The 26,297-nt window shown below is 28.3% G+C and overlaps 1 protein-coding gene across 2 annotated transcripts in view; it reads right to left on the bottom strand.

Annotated features, from left to right (window-relative positions):
- The window catches only part of LOC107447330 (potassium voltage-gated channel protein eag-like), a 237,049-nt gene extending 212,211 nt beyond the window's left edge, over positions 1 to 24,838 (bottom strand). The window contains exon 1 of one of the 2 annotated variants that reach the window (XM_071187319.2): positions 24,584 to 24,838. In XM_071187319.2, coding sequence (XP_071043420.1) covers positions 24,584 to 24,662 — 79 coding nt within the window. In that variant the 5' untranslated portion in view covers positions 24,663 to 24,838. The remainder of the gene's footprint in view (positions 1 to 24,583) is intronic. The other variant, XM_071187321.2, reaches the window with a different exon arrangement.
- Between the last annotated feature and the right edge of the window lie 1,459 nt (positions 24,839 to 26,297).

Below are 26,297 nucleotides of genomic sequence, written 5' to 3'. Positions count from 1 at the left end.
AGAAAGTTCTTGCTTTGTTTCAAATCACATGATTTCGCAACGAAATGATTCTCAAAATTAGTGAAATACAGCTCAAGGATTGCTGAATCACCAAAAGTCTGAGAGTGCTTTCAAAAACAAAGAGGAAAGAGTAGACTGAAAGTGGCTGCTTTAAACTTCTTAAATCAGTCATAGTATATAAATATTTTTGGTAAAATTTTAATAAAGCATCAAAGTAACTTCGTTCTTTTTATACAGAGCAATGTTGTTTCCTAAATCTTTAATGATAATTGCCATTACTTTTTCAAAATTTTAGTAAGATGTAAATGGGCAATTTATAAGCGAAGTGTTTTAAGATTGTTTTATTAGAAACTTATACTTCTGATTCAAACATTTCATTTGCTTAGTTGTGTTATATTATACACTATCTAGATTTTCTCCTTTAATTTATTTTTAATTGGATGCTTGCAAGTGACGTCACACGTGGGTCAGCCAATCAGATTTGAAACACACGCGTGACAGCACTTGCAGACATTAAATCTGATTCGATTCGAAAATTGATTCAGAGGGATAATAAACTCAAGCCTTAAGATTATAACTTTAACACGCCAAAAACAAACGCGTGATTAGATTCAACCACGTGATTAGTTGCAAATACCATTTATTTTAATATAAAACTTTCTAACAGCGCATTTTTGGATAAAACACGCAGTTCTTAAAGATAATTCATCAAAATTAAAAAAATTTATGTTAATTTGTCTAAGCTAAAATGTATACACGGATAGTTCTGCTAGGCTTCTTAATTACGCTATTATTGTTTCATTTACGCATTATAGATTTGTTTACGCATTATGTATATGGATTGTAAACTAATAGATAGAGAAAACACTTACGAACAAACCCATTAGCAAACGATTGGTAGTTTCTTTTATTTATCATTTTGTGTTTAGTACAAAGATGTTTTAGAATTTTATTTCCCAGCCTTTAAAGAATATGTAGGCAAAAACTTTATAAGAATTTTCCTTGTTCAGAAAGATAGGTTTGAATTACTCTAGATTTCTTGACTAGCTTATGTTAGAAAAGATTAATGCTGAAACACACTGTAAAAAAATGAATACTCAAATTTCACGAAATTTTGTTTCTTTTTTTGACGAAACCGTTTCCTGATCGCAATAATCTTACGCAAAATTTCCAGTCATAATTTCGCTCGAGCGAACATTACGTCAAGGTGACGAAATAACTACTTCACTTTTTCGACAAAACGAATTTCGTCAATGATAAAGAAATATTTCGTCATTCTATATTTTTTCCAATTAAAGCAAAACTGGCAGTGCTTAATGTATCTAACTTTTCTAATAATCTCTTTATTGTAGGAACCATGTAACTGGGGCAATGTCACCTTAATAACACAGGAAAGACAAACAGAGCAGAGAATTATCACATCCATGCACTATGGATTCGATCCCGGGCTCTACCTGGTACGAGGCCAACAAACCTTTACAACCATAAGTTCCAGTCGGATTATTGCGTCACTTTATTTTCGATCATCCTCTCTTCATCCTAGTTTCGTCATTCCAATTAACTACCTACCGAAGTGCACTGTTATGAGTTTTCGAGTTGAGGAAACATTTTCGTCATATATTTGTGACTTCCCGTTTCGTCACAAATCACGTAACTTCGTGACGAAACCATTCTCAAAATTAACGAAATATTGATCAAGGACTGCTGAATCGTCAAACTTGAGAGTTTTATTTCTGAGAATGCATGCTAAGCTTCATTTTAATAAGCTTTCCAAAATATCATTTTATATTAAAGACTTATTTACTTTATGATGCTCGAGAAACAATTAATATTTTATACCCACAGAATAACTCTAAACACGAATTGTTTCCAAAAACAACATATTCTTCCTGTTTACCTCTTTCTTCATAACTCAAGCTTGAGTTTGCAAAATTGATTGTGTGAATTGAAAAATTTAATTTAAAAAAAACGCTATGGCGTGATAAAATATACTATTCATAGAACAAAACCACTCTTCTTATTTTACATAACTTTAAACAGTTATGGAATATTATTATTAATATGCTGTTACACATCGATATGATAATTTTTTTATCTCTTTTTATTTAACTCTCTGCCAATGATCCATTTAAAAATTTACAGCAAAATAATTAAATATAGCATTAAATAAAAGCATTAATTCATTAATCTGCTATAACATTCTATCCTAAAATATCCCGCCATAAAAGAGTTAGCTTAAATTTAACTATAGGTATTCGAGATAATTAGCCCAACTATCCTATTGTTTTCCGATAATAGAGCCTGATAATAATGTTATTTTTTATGCTGAAGAAGTTTGGAACACGAATAACTAAATTAATTAGTGTTGAAGTATACTGATGTACAACAAATATTTAATCAAGGTCAGTAGAATCAGGGTCAATAGCTCGTCAGTATTCAGGAAAGACGTCCGTAAACGATCAATAAATGAGATAACTCCTAAGGAATGACCGTAATATTGATCATGTAAGAGTTGCCTATAAGATTTCAAGTCAGGAACTCATAAGGCTAATGGATCAAGGTTAAATAGATTTTTCAAAAAACATTCTATAGTTTATATGTTTTAAACAGTTTGGCAAAAGAGATAAAGGAAATGGTACATTATCTCGTTTCTTTTACCGTCGTTTCTGAGTCCGCTATTTTTAGTTTATTTTAGCCTCATCGCTACTGAAGTATAAAGGAACATTACAGAAAATATTTTACAGTTCCGAAATTCTATTTTGCTCTCCTGAGTCATAATAAAACAAACAAAATATGAATTTTACTGCCAGGGGGCTAGTAATTTTAGGTACACGGGCGTGGTTCTCCGGGTTTTACTAAGTTAAAAAGATATAAATATTTAAAATGTTAAATTGCATCGAAAGTAGGAACAAACATGCATGCTGTAATATTATGGTCAATTTAAATACAATGATGAATATATTTAAAAATTATTCATTAAAAAGTTTTATTTTTAAATATACGAAGTTTTTTCTGAATACAAGGCAATACTGCATTAAATCTCAGTTTCAAAACTGTTTTAATTAAGCAAATCCCTCAAAATAAATATTTATTGAAAATAATCTAACAGTAATAAAACAAATCTAATTCTTGGGGGTAAAGTTTTAAAATTATGGAATAAAGGTTAAAGTTATTAAATATATGTATGTACCTTAATATAAAACATTTAAATAAAATACACATAAAATTATTGTTAAATAGATATGAAATTAAATACTCATAATACTATGAGATTGCACATAAATATTACGCTGTCATAAATTTCGCCATACATACGAAGGTACACGTACGTGAGCCCGCATGTTCTTGACAGCATTATTTTTAAATATTAAGTAAATATAAGTTTCTTCACTTCTGTTTTCGTGGAATTCTACCCAAATAGCGTACATGTTCTGCATCTATTAGAATTCCCAGAAAGCTTAAACGTCCAGAAATATTTCAATGAGGGTAAAACTATAAATGTTCTTACAGCTTGGTTTTTGAAGCTAAGAAGAGAAGGTCCACTTACGTAGACCGTGGAAATGAAGAGGTTAAATAATAGGGTAGACTGGAGTATGTTTGTGATAATTTAACTTTTTGATGACGGCTGGTACAAATGATGTACCAGAATAATGGATGCTAGCATACTAAGAGCCGTATCGAAAAGGTTAAGGTTATCCACTTTTTATTAATACAAAATACTAAATAAAAAATCATAAAATTTGGCAAACCCTCTGTAAACATACTATTCCTTTGAGCAAAACTTAAGAATCTTAAAAAATTTCTGAAAATGGGAAAGGAAGTTAGATAATTTGATGCTTTGAAAACTGTACTTAAAAATACTGTTTCTGAAGCCCATACACTTTTTGCTAGAGATAGGTTACAGATACAAACAGTTCAACATTCTGAATCTATAAAACTCATAGATTTTTTTTCTCCTTTCATTTATTAAATTCATTACAGTTTATTTTTACATTCACACATCAGTTTCCCGGAATAATTCTTAGTCAGTGGGAAAAATCTTGGTCAATGATATTCACTGAGCAAAAATAAACAGATTAGTGCAATAAAATTTATTTCTTTTACAACTATGATCATATATATCAGTTTGCTCTCATTTCAGAATCAATCAGGAATGCATCAAAAAATAAAATAAGAAAATATTATTTTCAATCAACCCGCATTACCAGAAAAGAGAATTTAAATGTTACTTTTAAATAGGTATTTACTTATTAAGCTCAATATAAAGACATATTTTTTTAAAATTAGTATTGATATTTGTGGAGGTATAAACATGTGTAATTTATATTTTATGTTTTTTTTTGTTAGATTTTTGAATTAAAATTTATAATATTAGCAGATCATTCGCGGTGTATAACATAAAAACTGTATTAAAATTATAGACTTATCGAGTGTTAGCAGTTAGCTGACATCAGTGTGTTTTGTATGTTAAAGTATTCAATTTTTTTTTTGCTTCATATATTAAAAAATATTCAACACATATTCAATCCTTCATTAAATATTTTACGAGTAATAAGAAAAATAGGTGCAGAAAAATTTAAATTATTGAAAAAAAATACTAACTTAAAAAAAGGAGTCTCATTATTAAAAAATTATTTAGAAAAAGTTTTATAGAAAAACGTTAGCGGAGAATGAATTCTTTCGATATCTTTAGCTCTTTCCATAATAATCAAATCAATTGAACAAGATCATTTCTATTATATTTTGAGTGTAAAAAAGTATTTATAGCAACTAATACAAATGCCGTATCTTCCGAAAGAAAAAACTAAAAATTCGAAAAATTCTATTTGTATCCTCCTAAGGGCTTAAGGTAAATAACATTCATGAATGTTTCTAACCATGAAATCAAAATTATTTATTTTTTTTATTTATTTTAATAACTCCAACATGTGTAGTATAGAAATGTAAACACAAAACACTCACATATCAAAATAATTCAAAAGGCGCGTCTAATGTAAAGTGCATAAAATTAAAAAGATGGCAACTTTAAAACTTTTCGTCTAATAATTGTTTTTTTACGAACTGAAAGACATTTTTATAATAATTCGAGGCACTAATCTTAAATATGCAAATTAATTTATTCAGAGAATATTTTAAGACATGAAACGTACTTCTCCTAAATAAATACGCCTTTTTGACTGATTTGGATTCATGACTCTCAAAACATGAGAAGGAGAATAGGAGCAATCTTCGAAATTTTGGTTGCAATACTTTAATTAGAAGCTTTAATACTTTTATTAGCTTCAGAAGTTTTGGGCCCCTTAATGTATATTTCACGTCTTGTGTAATTCTTCATATCTCTGAAACTATTTAATCAAATTTTGCACACAATTAAAAAACTCGTTTATCTAAAGAAACTTCTTTATAATAAAAAAAATTACAATTATTTATCATTTCTTATCATTTATTTTAATAATAGCCAAAAACTTCTTAATTTATGAATCATACAAATTTTTATATTGTTTAAAACTATGTTATTTCAGATAGATAATATCCAAAATGTGAGCATAATCGTTCTTGAGAAATAAAAATTCCAAAATGCTGCTTTTTTTAAACTATTCAGTCTGAAATTAAAATTAAGGGATCCAAGATTTAGACTGTCTCCTGTCTAGAATATTGAGAATGCAAAATATTCAGAGAAAGTGCGTTTTAGTGTTCGATTACGCAACTTGAAAAACCGTTAGTACAAGTTAATTAGCATATTTATGGTTCGTCTTTTCAATCAATAAAATTGCCTATTAGTACGTGAAAATTCAATCATTTGATCAAAAGTTATTAGGTTTTGCTCTTTTTTATTTGACTTGTACGACTTTCTTTCTTTAAGAAAGAGTTGGTAGAACATAGTCGTACCCAACAAGATGACGCTAACTTTTCCCTAATTTATTATTTTTAGTAGCAATAATTAACCTAGTTTGCTCATTCATGTCTAGAATTTCCCATCTTTTACGATAGGTGAAGCAACTAGGTAAAGTAATAAAACCACATTCCGCGGTTCATTTGATAAAACACAAATGAACCACAATCTAACTCCACTGCCTAACGAAAAGTCTAGCTCCAATGTTCAGTTAAATTTCTCTTTTACAGTTTTAAAACCATGCTAGTTGCAAATGGTTAAAAACCGTATAGTTTCCTATTCTTGGTTTTCAAAAATACTAGTTGTAAGCAGTTAAAAAACCATGTAAAGTTTACGGGAAAGAAAATTTTTTGCCGTAGAGATAAAAAATGTTCTCCACCGTTAACTTTACGGTTAATTTTATGGACGGACTGCTCTACCGGTTATTTTACCGTAATTTTAGTTTAAAAATTCTAACAGTGAGTGACGATGGCAGATTATCCTGCAGTATTATTGTGGATTGAAAACAACTTACAAAAAAATTATTTTTCGCAAAGATGACATGAAAATAATTAAGTTTTTATCTCAACAAAATTATCACCGAATTCTTTTTCATTATTTCCTTTCAACTAAAGTTTCTCGAAAGCAAATACAAAGTAGAGGCTTAGACGCAATTTAAACAAAATTTATAAAATGCAATTTAAGGCTTTTCCCAAATGTTTTGGTGAAAATTTTATGATAGTACTAAAGTAAAATCTTCCTTTAAAAAGAAATAGAATTTTGGCAAGTTTCCACAAATTCCACGTATTCCAAGATTTACGCTGCATAGTCCTTCAATATATCATTTTGAAAATAGTTCCTGGTGATAGCAAATACAGAAAAAATAAATAAATAGTTTTAAGAAATAGTGTTTTACCTTTTTTAAGCTCGATATCAAGTAGAAATTATTTAAGCGTGAAAATTTTAGTTAACACCGCATATCTTTTGACCTAATGTTTCAGCAGAATTTTTTATAGATCATTTTTTTTTTTTGCTATGCGACTTGAAGAAGATATATTCAGCATTATTATTTATTATTAACCATTCAATTTCAAAATAACTTTATGACCATACACTTAGGTTTATTTAATTGTATCTTAATACTTGGCGTAGGTGAATAGATGTTTATATTTTAAAAATTCTTCGTTTGTATCTTTTAGAAAAGTTGATGAATTTATGTTTGAAGCAAAGGGCTTATGTTGTGCATAGAAAATATGTATCCAGATTAAAAAATTTAAATATTTATAAGTTTTTTTTTATCAAATTTGAAAAATAGTGCTTTTAATGCAATATAAAGTAATAATTAACATAATTGCTTTAGAGTGCAACTCAATTAAAAATTTTCTTAAATTTCTTTTCTTAGAATATGTTTGATTCTTAAGCAAAAAAAAGCAAGTATTCAGATTGTTCCTCTAATCTTGACATATATTTCGAGCATCCTTAAAAAACAATAAGTGAAAATATATGCTCATTAGAGGTAGAAGTTTAATGCTCACGTGAGAAGAAACTTAACTTTTTCGAATTCTGTCGAATTTCCAGTTACCTGGGTGGCTTGAAAAATGTAAAAAACAGTTTTATTGTTTGCAGAAAAGTGGAAATTTTTTATTTATCTAGTAACCAAACTGTGCTTTATATTTTAAATACCACCTTTCTCATAAATGATTTGATAGATTTTCATACTGCTTCTATTTTCTGCTCGTTTTAATTTTCGCCTTCTAGTGCACTGTTAAAATTTTCATTCGAAAATTTCAGAAAAATAACCGGCAGTAGTCTGTCCATCCAATTACTCATAAAGTTTTCAGTAAAGAACATTTTGTACCTTTACAGTTTTGAAATCGTTAAGAAAACCATGAATAGAAAAACTACACGGCTTCTTTACAATTTACAGCTAGCATGGTTTCAAAACCATAAAAAATAAATTTAACTGGACATTATAGCTAGGTTTTTCGTTAGATAATGGGCATTCGATTTAGGTTGTGGTTCAGTTGTGTTTTTTTAAATGAACGGTCGAATGCGGTTTAATTAGTTCTCTCACCTATCATAAGAAATGGGAAATACTAGACTTTTTGTGTTAAGCAGCTTTATGGTACTGTCATCTATGCGTTAATAAGAGTATCGTATCCCAATAGTCCAGGGTCACAAATTTGGCCAGAACTCTATGTCCTCCTCATGTGCTGAAGAGAATGGAGGACATATTGTGGTTTCAACGCTGGGACTCGAATCTCCCGTTCTCTCCGTCATGAGATTAACGGATTACCCCGCTCAGCTATAACGTGCATCCAGCTGTAAGGAACTAAGATGCTTTATTAGGTGGGTCTAATTGGTGCTATAAAATTCTGGTTGTTTAATCATATTAAATGAGGGTGGTAAATAGATGGTGTTTCTCACAGTTAACAGCTTAAATACCATCTTTTTTATGGTGAGTTTACTTTTTTGTAAAATGTGGTAAATAACAATTTAAAAAGTTCTTATTTAACAATTTTTTTCGAGAAATTTCCAACTTTGTGTGATTGTTTTTTGACTTCATTTTTCATAAGGATTTCAAAAATATTTATTAAGGTTGGCTATTACAAAACATCTTGTGAATAGATTTAAAATACTTGCTTGCGCAGTTCTTAGTTATTTCTGCCGATGTTTCTAGCTTTACTTACAAATGTTTTCTATAATTTTTTTCATGTAGAAACTTTTTTATACCTTCTTAATTATAGCAACGTTAATTTGGTAAAAAAATTCAGTTGAGCTTACAGAGTGTAATTCAGAAAATTTCCAAATATTCTTTCAACGATTTTTTTGCATTGCTTGGTTTGATGTAAATAACGCCAAACATGGAAGTAAACCACAAATACTTTTTTTTCCTGACTCGAAATGGAAAAAACCATAAAAATTTAAAACAGCCATATAACTATGAATAACGGAGTTAAAGATATAAATATTTCATGTATGCGTGTGTAAAAAAATAAATAAATAAAACAAAAGCAGAACTAGAAGCTCAGTTTTCCTCTTTTCTATGAATATATTCTCGACTTCATTTTCAAATTCTCAGCTTCTACAAATACTTTTATTTGTTTCACCAGTAGCGGAAGCTTTTTCTAAACTAACAATCAAAAATGCTATCATAATTAAAAAATATTACATCAAATATTCATACTGAATATTATACTTAACTTATTGTAATAATTTAACACAATTCAGCAAAATATTATAAAAATTCCCTGTTTATTTTCATACAATGAGAAAAAGTATGGTCAAAAGAACCAGAATATGGTAAAATTTACCGTGTTTTTTGCTCTGAACACCCAAACGCCAGTTTTGGTACGTCGGTAACGTTTACCGTAAAATCTATACATAATAATAAAAGCGGCTGTGTGTGTGTCTGTCTGTCTGTAATCACAATATATCGCCCCAGAAGCCTCGCCAAGGCACGAAACTCGGCACATAATTGTGTTTTGACATAATGAAGAAGTATTTTTTTTCTTTTTCAAAAATTTTGATTAGTTATTTAGTTATCAGTCATTTTGTAAGTCTATGCTTTTCGTCTGCTTTTTCGTCTTCAAAGAGCCATATTCAAAAAACTATTAAAAAATGCATATACTTTTCCCCACTCTTATAAATGCATGCTAATGCGAACCTTACAATTGAAATATTAATTTTCGACAACTTAAACCAATGATATACGAAGGAATTAATAATTTAATTGTAAAGTTCGCATTAGTTTACATTTATTAAAGTGGAGAAAAGTTTAACTTTTGTATTAAAAATGTGGCAACATATTCGATACGTAAATAGAACGCTTCGCTTTGATATATTTGTCGCTGTTCATAATTGTTATAATAAGTTTTTCTTCTTCTTTCCACTCTCTATTTTTTTTTTCTTAAGCGAAGACGATAATTTTTGTAGCGATATTGTAGTACTTTGTACAACTAAAAATTCTTTTCACAACACTTTAAAAATATTTACTTTATTTTCTTTATATATACAGAGAACAGTCGGCAAAGAATTCGATTAGGTTGAAAAACATTTTGCTAAAAAGGAACGAATTCCAAAAGAAAAAATAAGCAACTTAAAGAATAAAAATGCTGATGCCAGCCAATTTTTTGAAAGTTAACTTAGAAATAACAAACCAAACGATGTTAAATAACAAACCAAACGATGTTAACAAAATGACGTAGAAAGCGCAACTAGATCAAAATTATACAAGCACAACTAGATCAAATTATAATACCTGAGTGCTTGACGTAACAGATATAGAAATAGAATTTGATACCATAAAAAATTATATAGAAATAGAAATTGATACCATAAAAAATTTATTCGTTTTCGTGTTCTTTTCATGTATTTAGCATTTTAGTTTTTTATTTCTTAAGCGTTGTAGCTATATAATTTCAAACATCCTCAAGAGCTATAACACATCTGCAGCAGAACTGGATATGAAGACAAAATTGCAGGACAGGAACATTTTATACATAATAATAAAAGCGGCTGTGTGTCTGTCTGTAATCACAATATATCGCCCCAGAAGCCTCGCCCAGGCACGAAACTTGACACAAAATTGTGTTTTGACATAATGAAGAAGTATTTTTTTTCTTTTTCAAAAATTTGGATTAGTTTTTTAGTTATCAGTCATTTTGTAAGAAAATCTATGCTTTTTCGTCTTCAAATAAGAGCCATATTAAAAAAACTATTAAAAAATGCATATCTCTTATAAATGTATGCTAATGCGAGCCTTACAATTGAAATATTAAATTTCGACAACTTAAACCAATAATATACGAAGGAATTAATAATTTAATTGTAAGGTTCGCATTTGTTTACATTTATCAAAGTGGAGAAAAGTTTAACTTTTGTATTAAAAATGTGGCAACACATTCCATACGTAAATAGAACGCTTTGCTTTGATTTATTTGTCGATGTTCATAATTGTTATTATAAGTTTTTCTTCTTCTTTCCACGCTCTATTTTTTTTTCTTAAGCGAAGACGATAATTTTTGTAGCAATGTAGAAATAGAAATTGATACCATAAAAAATTATATAGAAATAGAAATTGATATCATAAAAAATTAATTCGTTTTTGGGGTAGACTATATTTGAGGGTGCCCCCGCCAAGTTGTGATCGAGGTTGATCGCCAAGCTGGGCGATGTTGAAAACCAATCGTTATTCTGATTGGTTTAGATTTTAATCGTGATTCTGATTGGTTAAGAATTTAGCGTTGTTTTTAAATGTAATTTCAGAGATCCGTTAGTTCTACTTTGGATACTGGCTGGTAAGGTTACTTTTGCTTCTGGTACTAAAAATGAATACTGTCAATAAGACAAATCTTAAGTTTCTGTACGATTTGAATAACAAAGGAAAAAAAGTAGTGATTGACTGGTGTATGAATGAAGGTTTAATTAGTAATAGATATAAATGTCCTGTTTGTGGGAAAGATGTCTCTGGTTGAACGTAAAGATTGATCAGATGGATTTGAATGGGTCGTGTGAAAGGTTCAAATGCTCCCAACATAAAAAGATCTATTAGAAAGGGATCGTAGTTTAGACAGTACCTAACTGCAATTAGAGAATTCTGTGCACCAAAATCTGAAGATATTCAAGCTTAATGAAGAAGTGAGTTATTTTTCTCTTTTTCTTTCTGTGCTTACTCCATTAATTTTTGTTTCGATTCAAAATGCATTATAGTGGGTTTATTAATTTTGATTCTATTCTGTTCACTGCAATTTTAAAAAGCTTTGCTTGAATTTTCAATTGTTTCATTGAAATATCACTATGTTTTGGCCGCTATTCCTGTTACCACGGAGTTCTGGCAACCAAGTAAGACGCCAAACATAAGTCGCCGATTTCGCCAAGGGGCACCCTCAAGTATATTTCCCCCCGTTTTTGTGTTCTTTTCATGTATTTAGCATTTTAGTTTTTTTTCTTGAGCGTTGTAGCCATATAATATATAAAATAGGAATTTAATTGTTTTTGAAGGAACGATCACACTTACCTTGGATCTCTTTGGTTTTTCTATTCTTTATTTTAACAGTTTTTATTAAATGTAATTAGTTATTTCAGAAAGTTTCAGTTTGCAGGTAAGCACTTAGATTTTAATACTGAAGTTTCATGATTTGCTTTCATAGTATGTTCTAAAGTATTCGTTGACTTCTTAAAAACCCGATTACTGACATGACATGGCAGAATCGCCTTCCAAAAAACTTTGTATTTTGTCAAAGAAAAGGATATTAAGAGATTCTCAAAGAAGAAGAAGGGCCCAAGAAACATCTGTGGAACGTCGAAGAAGGATGGAACATGACCGAATTTCGACAAGCAATTCTAGAGCCCAAGAAGTATCAGAGAAACGTCAAAGATTAGAAGAGGTTTTCACCTAATGATGATTTCGAAAGCAACTTTTGTATTATGCTTTAACAATTTCTGAGGCCTTTTTAAAAAAAAATTTAAAAAAATCAAGTCTCCACCTGATATTTATATTATAGGTTAGATTACCATAGGCCTTAGGTTACCATAGGCCTTATGTTACCATACCAAAGTTACATCTTCAAACATCCTCAAGAGCTATAACACATCTGCAACAGAACTGGATATGAAATTGCAGGACAGGAACACTTTAATTGTCCACTAATTTTCAGATTTCCTGCTATGTTTTAAAAAGCTTTATTTGTGAAAACCGTTAGCGTGGCGGACAGCTGGCCGCCTTTAGCGGCTAGTTAATAATAAAATATGGTTTTATAATAAGTAAATAATTTTAAAAAATTAGGTAAAATTTGGTAATTTGATTATGACACCTTCTAGTATGGCACAAAAATCATTCATTTGGTTAAATTTACTTTTTGCTTTTCTATTTTTACTAAATGCATTTTTTACTATAATTTTTAAAATCAGAATTTCGGGAAATCATTACCATATGAACGGAAAAATTATCAAATGAGTGGTTTAAATACCGTCTATTTTGACTTTATTAACCGAAATAAAAATATAGAAATCAGTAAATAATTTTCGCTACCATAAGTAGAAACAAGGCTACTTTGTAAAAACTTTTAAATTAGATCAAAACTTTTGTTTAGAACAAAAACTTAGATTAGAACAAAAACTTAGTACAAAACTTTTGTTTTCTTAGATATTGAGATATTGAGCTATTAGCTAAAGGTGGACGAAACCTAGTAACCATTACTAACTCTTACAAGCTCCCCACAGTAAACTCACCACCTAAAAATAACCATTACACGTTAAAAAGCATAGTTTTATACGGCAGCATAATTTCAAACTGTTAGAATTTTCATTCTGAAATTACGGTAAAATAACCTGCAGCAGTTTGTCCATCCAATTTACCGTAAACTTTACGGTGAAGAACATTTTAAACCTTTACGGTTTTGAAACCGTTTGCAACTAATAGGGTTAAAAAAAACATAAGTACAGAACTATGCGGTTTTTCAGCTATTTAGAACTAGCATGGTTTCAAACCCGTAAAAAGTAACTTATCTGGGCATTGGAGCTAGGCTTTTCGTTTAGTAATGGGCATTGGAGTAAGGTTGTGGTTGAGTAGTGTTTTATCGAATAAACTGTAAAATGGGGTTTAATTAGCTTATTTCACCTACCGCAAGAAATACTAGACTTTTTTCCGTTAAGTAACTTTACGGTGATCATTAATGCGTGAATGGAAACATGGTATTCTAATAGTCCATGGTCATGATTTGGAGAGTGCAGGATACTAAGAATTCATCATGTGTGGAAGGGAAGGGAGGAAATATTGCTTGATGTTTGCGCAGGGACTCGAACCTTTGTTCTGTCAGTCATGATATTGACACATAGCCCTCTCGGCTGTTATGTATACCCAGTTGAAATGAACTAAGCGGCTTCATTAGGTAAGCCTAGTTGGTGAGATGAAATTCTGGTTGTTTAACCGTATTAGGTGAAACCAGTTAATAAACGATTTTTCTCACTGTTAACAATTTGAATACCATCTTATTTACGGTTATTTGATTATTTTGTTATAATATGGTAAAATAACAATTAAATAAATCGTTATTTAACCATTTTTTCCGAGAAATTTCTGACAGTGCAGAGGCTTCAATAAACAGTCGGGGGGGGGGGAATCTTAACCCAATTGATTCATAAAAAAGACTATTTAATACAATAAAAATATTAAATTCCTAATAAAAACAAAATATATTCATAAAAAATTACTTTCTAAAATATTAAATAGAAACATGTGACCTATACTTCAATTTCCATAACCAGCATAATTAAAGTGTTCCTACATTTATTGAGTCATTTGATTATAAAGTTTTAAGTAATCGAGAAAATACCGACATCTTGTTAAAGTAATTAATATGCATTATTCCGTTAAGAGTTTCACTGTTTCAATAATAGTCCTTCTATAATTCTCTAATCATGGTATTATAATATTCTGTAATTTAGAATTAATCTTAGAAAACCTTAAACATCGTTAGAAGGAAATAGGGAACTGATTCAATCAGCTAATAAGGTGAGATTCAAAATTGTACTTTGCTTTGCACCTTAAACTAGTTTCAGTACACTGTTAGAATTTTCATTCCAAAATTACGGTACAATAATTGGTAGCAGTCTGTCCATCCGATAAACCATAAAGTTTATGGTTCAGAGCATATTTTACCTTTATGGTTTTAAAACCGTTAGCAATTGATAAGGTTAAAATACGATGAATACAATGCGGCTTTGTCACCCATTTACAACTTGCATAGTTTCTAAACAATAAAAATAAAAATTAAACAGACATTGGAGCTCTGTGGGTGCTCCGCCATTTATACGTGAATGATAGTTTCGCATTCTAATAGCTCAAGGTCACCAATTTAGGTATACAGAACATTAGAAACTCTTCATGCATCGAAGGAATGGAGGAAGTATTGTGGTATCAACGCTGGGATTCGAACTCTTGTTCAGCCGGTCATGAGATTTACCGATTAACCCTCTCAGTCTCAACTGCCGTATGTTCCTAGCATCACGGAACTAAATAGTACTTGCAATGAACTAACTAGGCATGTAAGGTAGGCCTAGGTGGCCTGGAATTCTAATTGTTAAACCCTGTTAGGTACAAACAATCTATAAAAATTTTTTATCACACTGAACAGTATGAATATCCTCTTTTTTATGGTCATTTGACTGTTATGGTTGAAAATGATAAAATAACAATTAACTACTTGACCAGTTCAGCCGAGAAATTTCTAACAGTGTACTTTAAATTAATCAAGTAATCAAAATACTTAACAAATTATATTTGATTTCAACATCTAAAAAATAAATTTAAATTGCTTTGCAATCATTTCGGTTAAAAAATGTTTTATCCCCTTAACTAGTTTCAGAAGTATACAAAGTATTTTTAACTTTTCAATGTCTCCCGAGAGGTTCTGTTTGGATGCTTAGTTTCAAAAAATCGTGTTACTATATCGGTTTCTCTAGTGATTTTAGCTTGAAATAGCTCTGTTAAAATAAAAGTTTTCAAACTATTACCATTTTAATGCCACTAACCTTACTTATATTTCTTTCAGAGAGGTAATACTTATCTGCGTATGGAGAAAAAATCTGGTAAAATTATCGTGCTGTATAGTAATGACATTTCCGGTTAAAAAATATAGTTAATTAAACCAAAATATACGTTATTTGAACCATTTATTAGGTAATATTTTTGTTCAAATGATAACTGTTTATCGGTTATTCTGGTTTTCAAAATTATATTTCTTATTTCAAACATTTAGTTAAAGACACAAAACTGAAAAGTAAATTTAACTGAATAATTTTAATACCATACTCTAGAGTATCTTGACAAAATTGCCTAAATTTACCACATTTACTAAATTTTATCTCATATTACGAAACTATATTTTATTGTTATTTTACCAAAATCATTACAACAGCGCTTACGGTAAGGAATATCGAGTTAACTAATTTAAATAAAATTGATGTATACAGTTAAAAGTTTTGTTTAATTGATTATAAATTTTAAATTGAACTATTATGAGCAGGAGATAGCGATATTGAGCTGCCGCTTTATAGCTTTTGTTTTTTAAAATTGAAAATTATTTTTTCCGTATACTTTTATCCTTTATTTAAAATTAAAACCAAAACTGAATTTGCATACAAACTGAAAATATTAATTTATCCTTTTTTATACTTTTTATATATTGACATTTAAAAAAATCAAATACGAAACATGGTATACATTAAATAACGGTAAGTCAGGGTTTAAACTTTTGATTTAAAAATCAAACTTATTTTCCCATTAATATAAACTTCACTATTTTGGGTAAATGTACACTAAATACTGAACTCCATGGCCACTATTATAATTCTGTATGGTAAGATTATTCATTGTATACCTTTAAAATAATGCTATAAAAATATTAATATTCTTAAAAAAAATTGGTCTAACTTCAATGGTAACATTATTACAACAAACGTACCAAAGATTCCATTGAAATTGTGTATGCAAAAGCTTGTTCATATTGCAATTAAAATATATCAAAATATTCAAACTTGAAGTTAAATAGAAACTAGACTTGAGATACTTTTTGAAAACAATGTTTGTATAATGAAAGTAAATTTTATTCTACCTTTTCCAAGATATTGTTAACTAATGAACTAAATATTTATAAATGAATATTCTAACTGTTTTCAAAGATAATCATTTTAATTTTCTAAAATTGAAAAAGGTGTCTAGCTAACGGTTTTTCCAATAAACAATTCGACAATGCGAAGACTAACCATCTTTAGATCGAATAATGCTGCACTTTTCCATCTGTATAATGAAGACGATGCATAGATTGCGTGAAAGGACGAAGAAAATAGGTTGTAGCCAGGCTTGAAAAAGTGCCAAAAGAAAATGACATTTAGGTTAAGATTAAATATTCAAAATGATTGCCTTCATTGTTTGAGGTGAAAAGGAAAACTAAAATATATGCAAAACTACATTCTTGTTTCAAAGACTTCGCTAAAAACCATTTTAAACGGTGTTATAGATCACGATTTTACATAAAACTTACACAAAGAAAAACATTCAGGTAAAATTACCGCATGGTATGTTAATTACATTTCTGGTAAAAAAAATATAAATCTGGTTTATAAAAGTAAAAAGTGTATGCCATATAAGCCATTTATTTGGTAATTTTTCTGTTTACAGTTTACCGAAAATTCTGTTAAATAAATAAAGCCAGAAAAACGGTAAATTTTACCATATTCTGGTAGTTTTGACCTTACATTTTTTAACAGTGTAGCAAAGGACAAGCTCAAAAAGAATATAAACTTAATATATATATATATATATATATATATATATATATATATATATATATTATATATATATATATATATATATATATATATATATATATATATATATATATATATATATATAGTCGGGAATTCTCTTTTTCTTTTTAAAAGTATCAATATCATACAAACAATTTTGAAAATGTAAAAAATCAGAAATTCTATTTCGGAATTAATTTTAAATTATTTTTAACAAATTACAAATTTTTTGCAAGTTTTACAAGAAGATAGAATAAGAGAGAAACTTTTACTCACATTAATAAAACAGCATTTTTATTATTAATTTTATTTATTTGGGAAAATTTACTTTTTTGTGAAAAATCTAAAGAAATAATAAATATTAATTTTAAATTAAAAATAGTAGCATTGCATTATTCAAGCAAGGTTATGAGGCGTTCATGCATTAATATTAATTATTTAACGAATCATTGCATAATTAATATGTTTCAGAGATGCGTAATAATAAAAAAAGAAGTATGCATCGTGATTCATAATACCTGAGTTATGGAAAAGTGGAAATAGCACATAAGATATGTCATTCGCTACGCACTTTTTTTTATTTATTCTAAATATCTATTTAACTTGCTCTTCTTAAGAAATGTAGCTCACAAATATTTTTTTTCTTAAATTTTAGATTTTGAACGTTATAAGCGTTTTATATCGAATCTCTATTTTGGCTTTAAAGTTTCTTTTCTTGATCTTTCAGGAGGAAGTATCAGTTAAAGAAAAGGAATTTAAAGTCGAAAATTCTAAATTCAAGCATTTGATTTTTATGCAATTTTTTAAAGAGAAAGTACAGATGAAAAATCAACTGAAGATGAGTACAAAAATCAACTATAAATACATTAGTTAAAATGTTAAAAACTTTTTATTTATATATAAATAAATTAATTAGATTTTAGAAATAATTAAAAATATAAATTAAAAGACAAGTTAATATAAAACCCTAAAACATTTTCTTCATGTTAAGAGTTTTTCAAAATTAACCGTATTTGTTTAGAATGCAATATAATTATTTTGTTACAGTAAGCTAATGAAGGTAAGTATTTTTTTTTAGATTTTTTAAAAGATTTGTCAGCTATGCATGATGAAAAAATTACCAGTTTACACTGAGAAAAAAATATGGTCAAAACTACCAGAGCATGGTAAAATTTACCGTACTTCTGGCGTTATGGGAACACAAAAAATGCTCGGTAATTTTTAGCTAAGTGCTTTGGTAAATATTTTGATAAAATTGAAAATAAAATATGGTATTTTAATGTGTGATAAAAATTAGTAATATGATAAAATTTGATAATTTTATCATACCTTAGGACAGGGGTGTCAAACTCAAAAGCAGACTTGGGCCAAATAAACAATGTTTAACTTTATGTGGGTCTCAAAAAAAAGTTAAGAAAAAAATCAGTGTTTACTGAAACAAATACTTTTATTTTGAATAGTACATTGTAATCAGCATATATAAAGTAAAATTATTGTTTGACATCTCTTTTCTGCTACTATATTTCCTATTTCGGGAGAAATTTTATTGGCCGAGACTACTTTCAAAATTAACCTAACGAGAGCTATTAATATGGTTTCGGACAGGAGATTTATTTTCATTCATAACAGAAAAAAAATTGCTCCCACTGATAAGTACTTCCAAACATGGAAATAATTTCATATGCGAATTTTCGAGAATTTTCAAACCTTGCCGGTAATTATTTGTAAAATTCAGGCATACCCACTTCAATGAATTTTGTCTTCAAATTTGAGTCGCACTGAATCTCAATCACTTCCATTTGCATATTACTGGGTACTGAGTCTATATTTATTGAGAAAATCGAAGAAAACAAACAAAATTTGTCTTCCAATGAATTAAAATCTTTAAGCCTTGTTTCAAATTCTGTTCTAAGATTCGAAATTTTTTCTGCGTATTTTTGATAAGATGCAGTATCCCTGGAATGGCAGGTGCCGCAAACCAATTAGAATTTTACATTTTCGCGTGTACAATTTAAAATGATCCGTATAGTTTATAAATAAAGTATATTATAATTTTATATGCTAGTTTAATTTCTTATTCACATTTCTATTTTATTTTTACTTTGCGTTGGATATATTGACAGGGCCGCAAAAATGTTCAACTCGGGCCGCGAGTTTGACACCCCTGCCTTAGACCATTTGCATAAAGAACATTTATTCGGTTAAATTTACATTTCAGATTTGTATTTTTTACTATATGTATGGTAACTAGAATTACAATTTTGGAAACCAGAATTTTCTGTTAAAGTCTTAATATATAAACGGAAAAATTGCTATATTAATGGTGTAAATACCGTATATTTTGGTTCAATTATAAGAATTATGGTTCTTATACCAAAAAATGTGATTACGATACAATAAGGTAATTTTTACTAGCATTTTTTTTCTTTTTTATTGAATACAAAATAAACTGTATCAGACCAATCAACTAAATTTACTTTTGGAAGATAAAAGAAGAACACATTATAACTTTAAAAAAAATTATTATTACGTAAATCATATTTTAATATATGGCTAATTTGTCTTTAACTATGGTCTTATTGAGAATATATTGCAAATGTATATTAATTATTGAGAATATATATTATATCATAAAGCAATTGTTTTCTTAAATCATGTAACAGCTTTTGTCATGAAAAAAACTCAATCGATCAGTTTAATTTTTTTCTACATAACTTAGAACCGTATTCTATTCTGAAATTAATATTTTCCACCACAGAAAGTTTTGAAGGTTTTAAAGATATCGATTGGTTTTTTTTCAGTATTTCTACAAAATATCTACACTAATATGCTCGCAAAAAAATTCTATAAACTTAAACTCTTTGCACTGCAAAGTGGAAAATCAATTTTAAGAAAAATTGAAAAAGTAAACCAAATAATTTCAAAGAAAACACTGTGTTAACTCAGCTGTTAAGAAAAATTTAAGGAAGACATTTTATCCCTCTAGGTGTTTTAAATACAATTTGTCCCATAATGATTGCTTAATTTCTAAATAAATTGATTTCTATTAATTATGTTGAGAGGGAAAGTTGTGAAAAAATAATGTATTAACTAACTCCAGATGTTTAACGTTCACTGAACTAGATTCTATTCATGAAGTGCAATATTTAAAAGAGGTTGGTAATGCGTTTCTGGTTAAAAAAATAATTCTGGAAAAAATTCTGGAAAAATTATCTTACTGAATGACAATGACATTTATTATTAAAAGAAAACTGTTATTCTGGGTAATAAAACCTAAATATAAGAAATTCAGACGAGTCATTTGGTAATTTTTCTATTCATATAGTAAGAGTTTACCGGAAATTTTGTAATTCAAAATTGTAGTTCTTTTTTACCACCTATTTAGTAAAAAATACAAACGGAAAACTCAATTTAACCGAACAAATAGCTTTTTTGGCATTCTTTAAGGTATCATAATAAAATTACCAAATTTTTTTCACATTTACCAAATTGTATCACACATTATAAAACCATATTTTATTGTTAATCTTACCATAATCTTTATAAAAGGTCTAAAGAATTAGCGAGCTTTTTAGTGTTTTCAAAGAGTCAGAAACACGCTAAGTTTTACCATATTCTGGTATTTATGACCATAAGTTTTTCCGAAATGTAGAAAACTATATTTGTAAAAGTAGCACCCCACCTTTTATTATATTAGACAATGTCTATGTGTATAATGTCTATATGTTTGACTGTTTAATGTCTACCATAAAAATAATTTCATTTTTGACTTTAAAAGAGAGCGTTTTTTTGTGCTATTGCTATTAGTTTTGTAAGAAGATTAATTTTTTTTCAATTTGAATCAAATTCAAACTAAATCAAACTCCAAAACACTATAAAAATTATTAATTGTTAAGCATTTATATTTACTAGTAAAATATTTTTATGACACATAAACCACTTATATATAAATTGAATATATTTATAACCGAATAAGAAATATTAGTTAGTTTCAGAATTGATAAAAAAAATCAAAAATCATGGGGAAAAAATAAGTCTCACTTTCCATTCGACAAGCCCCTTTATATTTATTTTAACTTATGATTTCATTACTAATCTGATAGTCTTAATTTCATTTTTCTATTTTTCTTTTTATTACTCGACGAATAAGTTATGGTTTTTATGGTTTCAGACTTTATTAACGAAAAGATTTCTACTTCGTCAATTATATCATAAACTCAAGTATTTAAACTCGTTAAGTTTTTGTATTTCAAAATATTTAAAAAACTTATTCGGCACTAATTTAAAAGTTTCTGATGCTGTTTACTACATTAAGAGGAATAAAGTTTAACAATAATTCCAAAAAATTCATTTTGTTTAGTCTTCAACATTTTTACGAAAAAATTAGATATTTTATTGCTTTATGCAGCAGACTTTGAAGTGTGCTTTAAAGTAGTTGAAATAATGTCCATTGCTTATGCAAATACGGGTATATTTTAAAGGTTTTATCTACTGAGAGGAGTCGATAGGGCACATACCAATAATGCTAAAACTGACCTTTTTTTATGTATCTTTTTTCAAGAAAACAAGATATAGTTCCGTTTTTTTTCTACAGAATATTTATATATGCATGCTTATACTGTGATAACTGTTAATACATATCTTAGGCAATTTATTTTTAAAAATTATGAACCAGAAACTTTTAATATTTTAAAAAGTTTAATCATTTTTGGAGTAAAAATCTTTCATGACTGAAAAAGTATTCCTGTTAACGCTAAAATATTATCACAGCATACAATTGATGCAATCTCAAATATCCCTAAAAAATTTCAAAGCGATATCATAAGTAATTTCTTAGAAAAGGTACCTCGAAAAAGATCAGTTTTAGCGTTAATGATGTATGCTCTACCGTACCCTCTTAATCAAGTCTAATATAATGCTCATTTATAAAACTAATGAAAATAAAATGACTATTCCAGTAATTTTAAATCATTTTAAATTCTTTAAACACTTATTAAGGGCCTCTAAAATCATTCTAATAACAATTTAGAAAAAAGGCTATGAACTATTTTATTAATATCTTGTCTGTTCGTCAATAATTTTTTAATCTTATGTCACAGGTATTTCTCTTCACAAACATGACATTAAAACAAATATTCACAAAATAAATAACTTTTTAATAACCTTTATGGTTAGAATACTATAATATAGAATATATAATAATAATGCTTAGAATACTACAAATGCGAAGAATAATTTACCTTCTAGAACAAAAATATTATTCAGCATAATACTGCGCTCATACATTATATACTAGTAAATTATTTCACCATCAAATGCATATTATGCCATCTTATAATTATTTAGCCTTAATGCTATTTTATAGTAAAATCTTTAAGTTAAAATACTATTATTTTTCTGAAATGTTTATTTATTAAAATTCGAAGTTTTAAAAAGATTTAGAAGTAAAATATGTGTGTAAGTATTTACAATCATTAAAAGTTTTTTATTCAAATGATTTCCTGGAATTCATAAACATTTGGTATAGTCAGAAATAGAGAACTTAGCGAAAACATCAATAAATGTTTTCCCATTTACACTGAGTAAAAAAGTGTCACCTGGCACTATCGGAACACCGAAAGGATAAATATTTTTACCGAAGCGCGTTGATAATGATTTTGATAAAATTAACAATAAAATATGGTTTTATAAGTTGTGATAAATTTCAGTAAATGTGGTAAAATTTTATCTTGATACCTTAGAGCATGGAGTGAAAAACATTTACTCAGTTGAATATACTTTTCAGTTTTTTATTTTTTACGAAATGTGTGTTTATAAGAACTATAATTTTGAATACCAGAATTTCCGGAATACCGTTACCATATGAACGGAAAAATTACCTAATGAACGGTTAAAATATCGTATAATTTGGTTTAACTAGACATGTTCTATTTTCCCAGAAATATCTTTACCATACACTTCGGTAATTATATCAGATTTTTTTTTCCGTAGGAAATGATTTTAAGAGTATTCTCGAGGACTTTTTAATATTTTTTTTAATAATTTAATTGTATTTCAAATAATATATTTTAGATTGAATTTACAAGTAGGATTCAATAACTTAATCCAGTTTTTTTACAGTTGACGCTTTAAAAAAACCATAACTAAATGAAAACTTTCATATATTTGTAAATTAAATATGTATGAAATAAAATTCTACTTGCGAATCCTATTTCAAATAATTTTTTTACTGAATGCGCGGTAATAAGAACTATGATTTTCAAAATCAGAATATCCGGTAAACCGTTTTCATACCAGCGGAACAATTACTAAATTAAAGGTTTAAATAACTTATTTTTGTGGTTCTATAAGCCAGAATTATGATTCTTTTAACCAGAAATGTCATTATCATACAGAACGGAAATTTTGACAGAATCTTTTTGTCTATGTACAGATGGAAAATAAATGTTTAATTATATATAAGATTGTAAAGAAAATATATTAATTAATGTAATTTTTATTCAAATTCTATTTGCGAATGATTTTTATTATTATCGGATACGTTAAAAGCTAGTTAACATAGTACACTAACAATTTAAAATTTGAGCAAATTTTTAAAATAAATTTACTTGTAAATTATCTGACTATAATAAATGTGTTTACAAATATATAAAGAAGGATTCCGCCGTATGCTTGATAATTATAGAAAGTATTTTTAAAGTTTCAAAATTAATCTTCCTTTGTTTTTCTGCTCTCATCATAATTTCTCTTTTCCAACTGTTTTATCTTGTGTTGCTGATGTTTTTGCACCGTACTCCAAATATAACAAATACCGAAATTAGGCCAAACTTAATATCCGTTTCAATTTTAGATATTTTCTTGGTTGTAACTGATAACACTAATAGTATAGTTTCTTATAAGTCCTATATTTCCGAGCGCTTCTTTCCTCCTACTTCCATTATTTGTTTTTAAAACTAATTTTTAGCTGGTTATTGCTGGTTACAAATATGCTAAAAAATTTGTATTTATTATGTATTTAGCTGGTTACAGATATGTTTACTTTAACCTCATTTTTAATTTACGAATTCTTTTATCCTTTTTCCATATCAGTAATAACGGAAAATTGATTTCTCTTCTTAAAACGTTATATAAATGATTTCAAAAAATTTAAAATGTAATGTGTGTATAGTTTAAAGTGTAAATATATATTGTTTCGAATAGTTTGAAAAAAATCATTTCTACTTATGATGAAGATGCTTATTTTCTCTCTTTTTCATTTAAAGCCGAAATATATTGAAAAAAAAATTTTTTTTCCTCGGGGGGAAAGATTTCTAATGAAAATAGCTTTTGTAAATAAATGTGTGTTGATTATAAGATTTTTGTTCTTATATAGAAGAATGGTGGTGATGAAGGTGTACTTACATAGGGCGTTATACCGACGTATGATATTCTCCAAGAAAGTGTTTTGTGGAGCAACGAGTCCTCTCCTACCCCCGGGCATCTTGACATCGCTTCCCTTATTCTTGCCTCGTTATGTTTTTGCTATGCATCACTATGCCTTAGATATCTTCTGTCATCCCACACGTGTCGAATCCTGCGATCCGACGCTACAGCCATGCTGACTGCGAGAACGGCCTCTTTCTAATCCAATTACAATACCGACTGTGCTTCTCCGCCGAGCCGCTAAGGTTTGCCGCAAAGATCACATTCAGAGCGCCAAAGCAGCTCGCCAATGGTTCCCTATCAATAAACGAGATGGACTATGGCTCGAAAGTTGGGCTCTTTTTGAAAACGTCAATTTTTTTAGCCTTAATGTGACCCACTCGTTATAGCTTAGTTTGAACGTGACCAACAAAAAGGACTTCATGTTTTATAATGAATGAAAAAGAAAGGAGTTCAGAAGTTCATTAACCATTGTAGAATACTGTCGGGTAGACGGGCTGTGAAGAGTACTTATTTTATTTCAGTTTTTGTTTAAGTGAAATTTAATTCATTTACTGTTCATAGCAATACAAAAATACACTGAGAAAAAATACAGTCAAAACTATAATTAAATTTACCATGTTTCAGGCTCTATGGAAACACCAAAAACCTCGGTAATTTTGTCCGAAGAGCTTTGTTATGATTTTGGTTCAATTAACCGTAAAATATAATATGGGATAAAATTTAGTAAATGAGTTAAAATTCAGTTATTTTATCTCGATTTCTTAAGCTATGCATGAAAATTATTTATTCGATTATATTTACTTTCAAGTTTTGTATTTTTTATTAAAGGTTTGGTAATAAGAGCTATATTTTTGAAAACAAGAACTGTTACCATACACTCTAAAAACTGTACCTCTGATTTCAGAGGCACATTTGAATCATTTGTGCCTCTGAATTTTAAGGGCACAACGTACCATTAAAAATTAAAGGCACAATGCACCTCTGATTTCAGAGGCACATTTGGATCGTTTGTGCCTCTGAATTTTAAGGGCACAACGTACCTTTAAAAATGAAAGGCACAATGTACCTCTGATTTCAAAGGCAAAATCAGATGTACCTCTTAACTTGGAAGGTACATTGTACCTTAGATTTTGCTTTTATGTACCGCTCATTGAAACAAGCATTTAGTGGTACCAAAACCTGTTATTTACCAGATTTGAACACATTTTTTTTTACCTATTTGTAATTTGCTAGCACTTTATATAAAAAGGGACTTTCTGTTTGGTTTACACTATTACCAAGATATTAATTATAATAATTCTTAATGAAAAATATTTCTCAATTCTTTGAATATTGGCCACTTGAAAATGATCATTTCAAGGGATTCCATCTAAGGCTTTTTCATGGACTATTATAAAATATGTAAATTTATACCATTTCTTTAATTATGTAGCGTTTAATGATACTTCAACAACTACAATGATGCTTTTCTAATCAGATATAGGTACAAAAAGATAATATTTATTTCTGTTAAGCCAAGTCAATATAATTCATGGATTTTTTTTCTTTTCCAAAAAGCATCCTCAAAATGGAAATTTATTATAAATTTAGATATTTTTTAAATATTTAGAGATTTCATAAAATAGTTTTATAAGGATCAAAAATTAAACACTAAATATCATGAAATCTAATATCTTTTATTTTCACACAT

This window comes from Parasteatoda tepidariorum, chromosome 11, assembly GCF_982258835.1.
Source record: "Parasteatoda tepidariorum strain Cologne lab strain chromosome 11, Ptep-v5.0, whole genome shotgun sequence".
Classification (NCBI taxonomy): domain Eukaryota; kingdom Metazoa; phylum Arthropoda; class Arachnida; order Araneae; family Theridiidae; genus Parasteatoda; species Parasteatoda tepidariorum.
The sequence above is the reverse complement of the archived record's forward strand: the minus strand, read 5'-3'. Positions and strand labels throughout refer to the sequence as shown.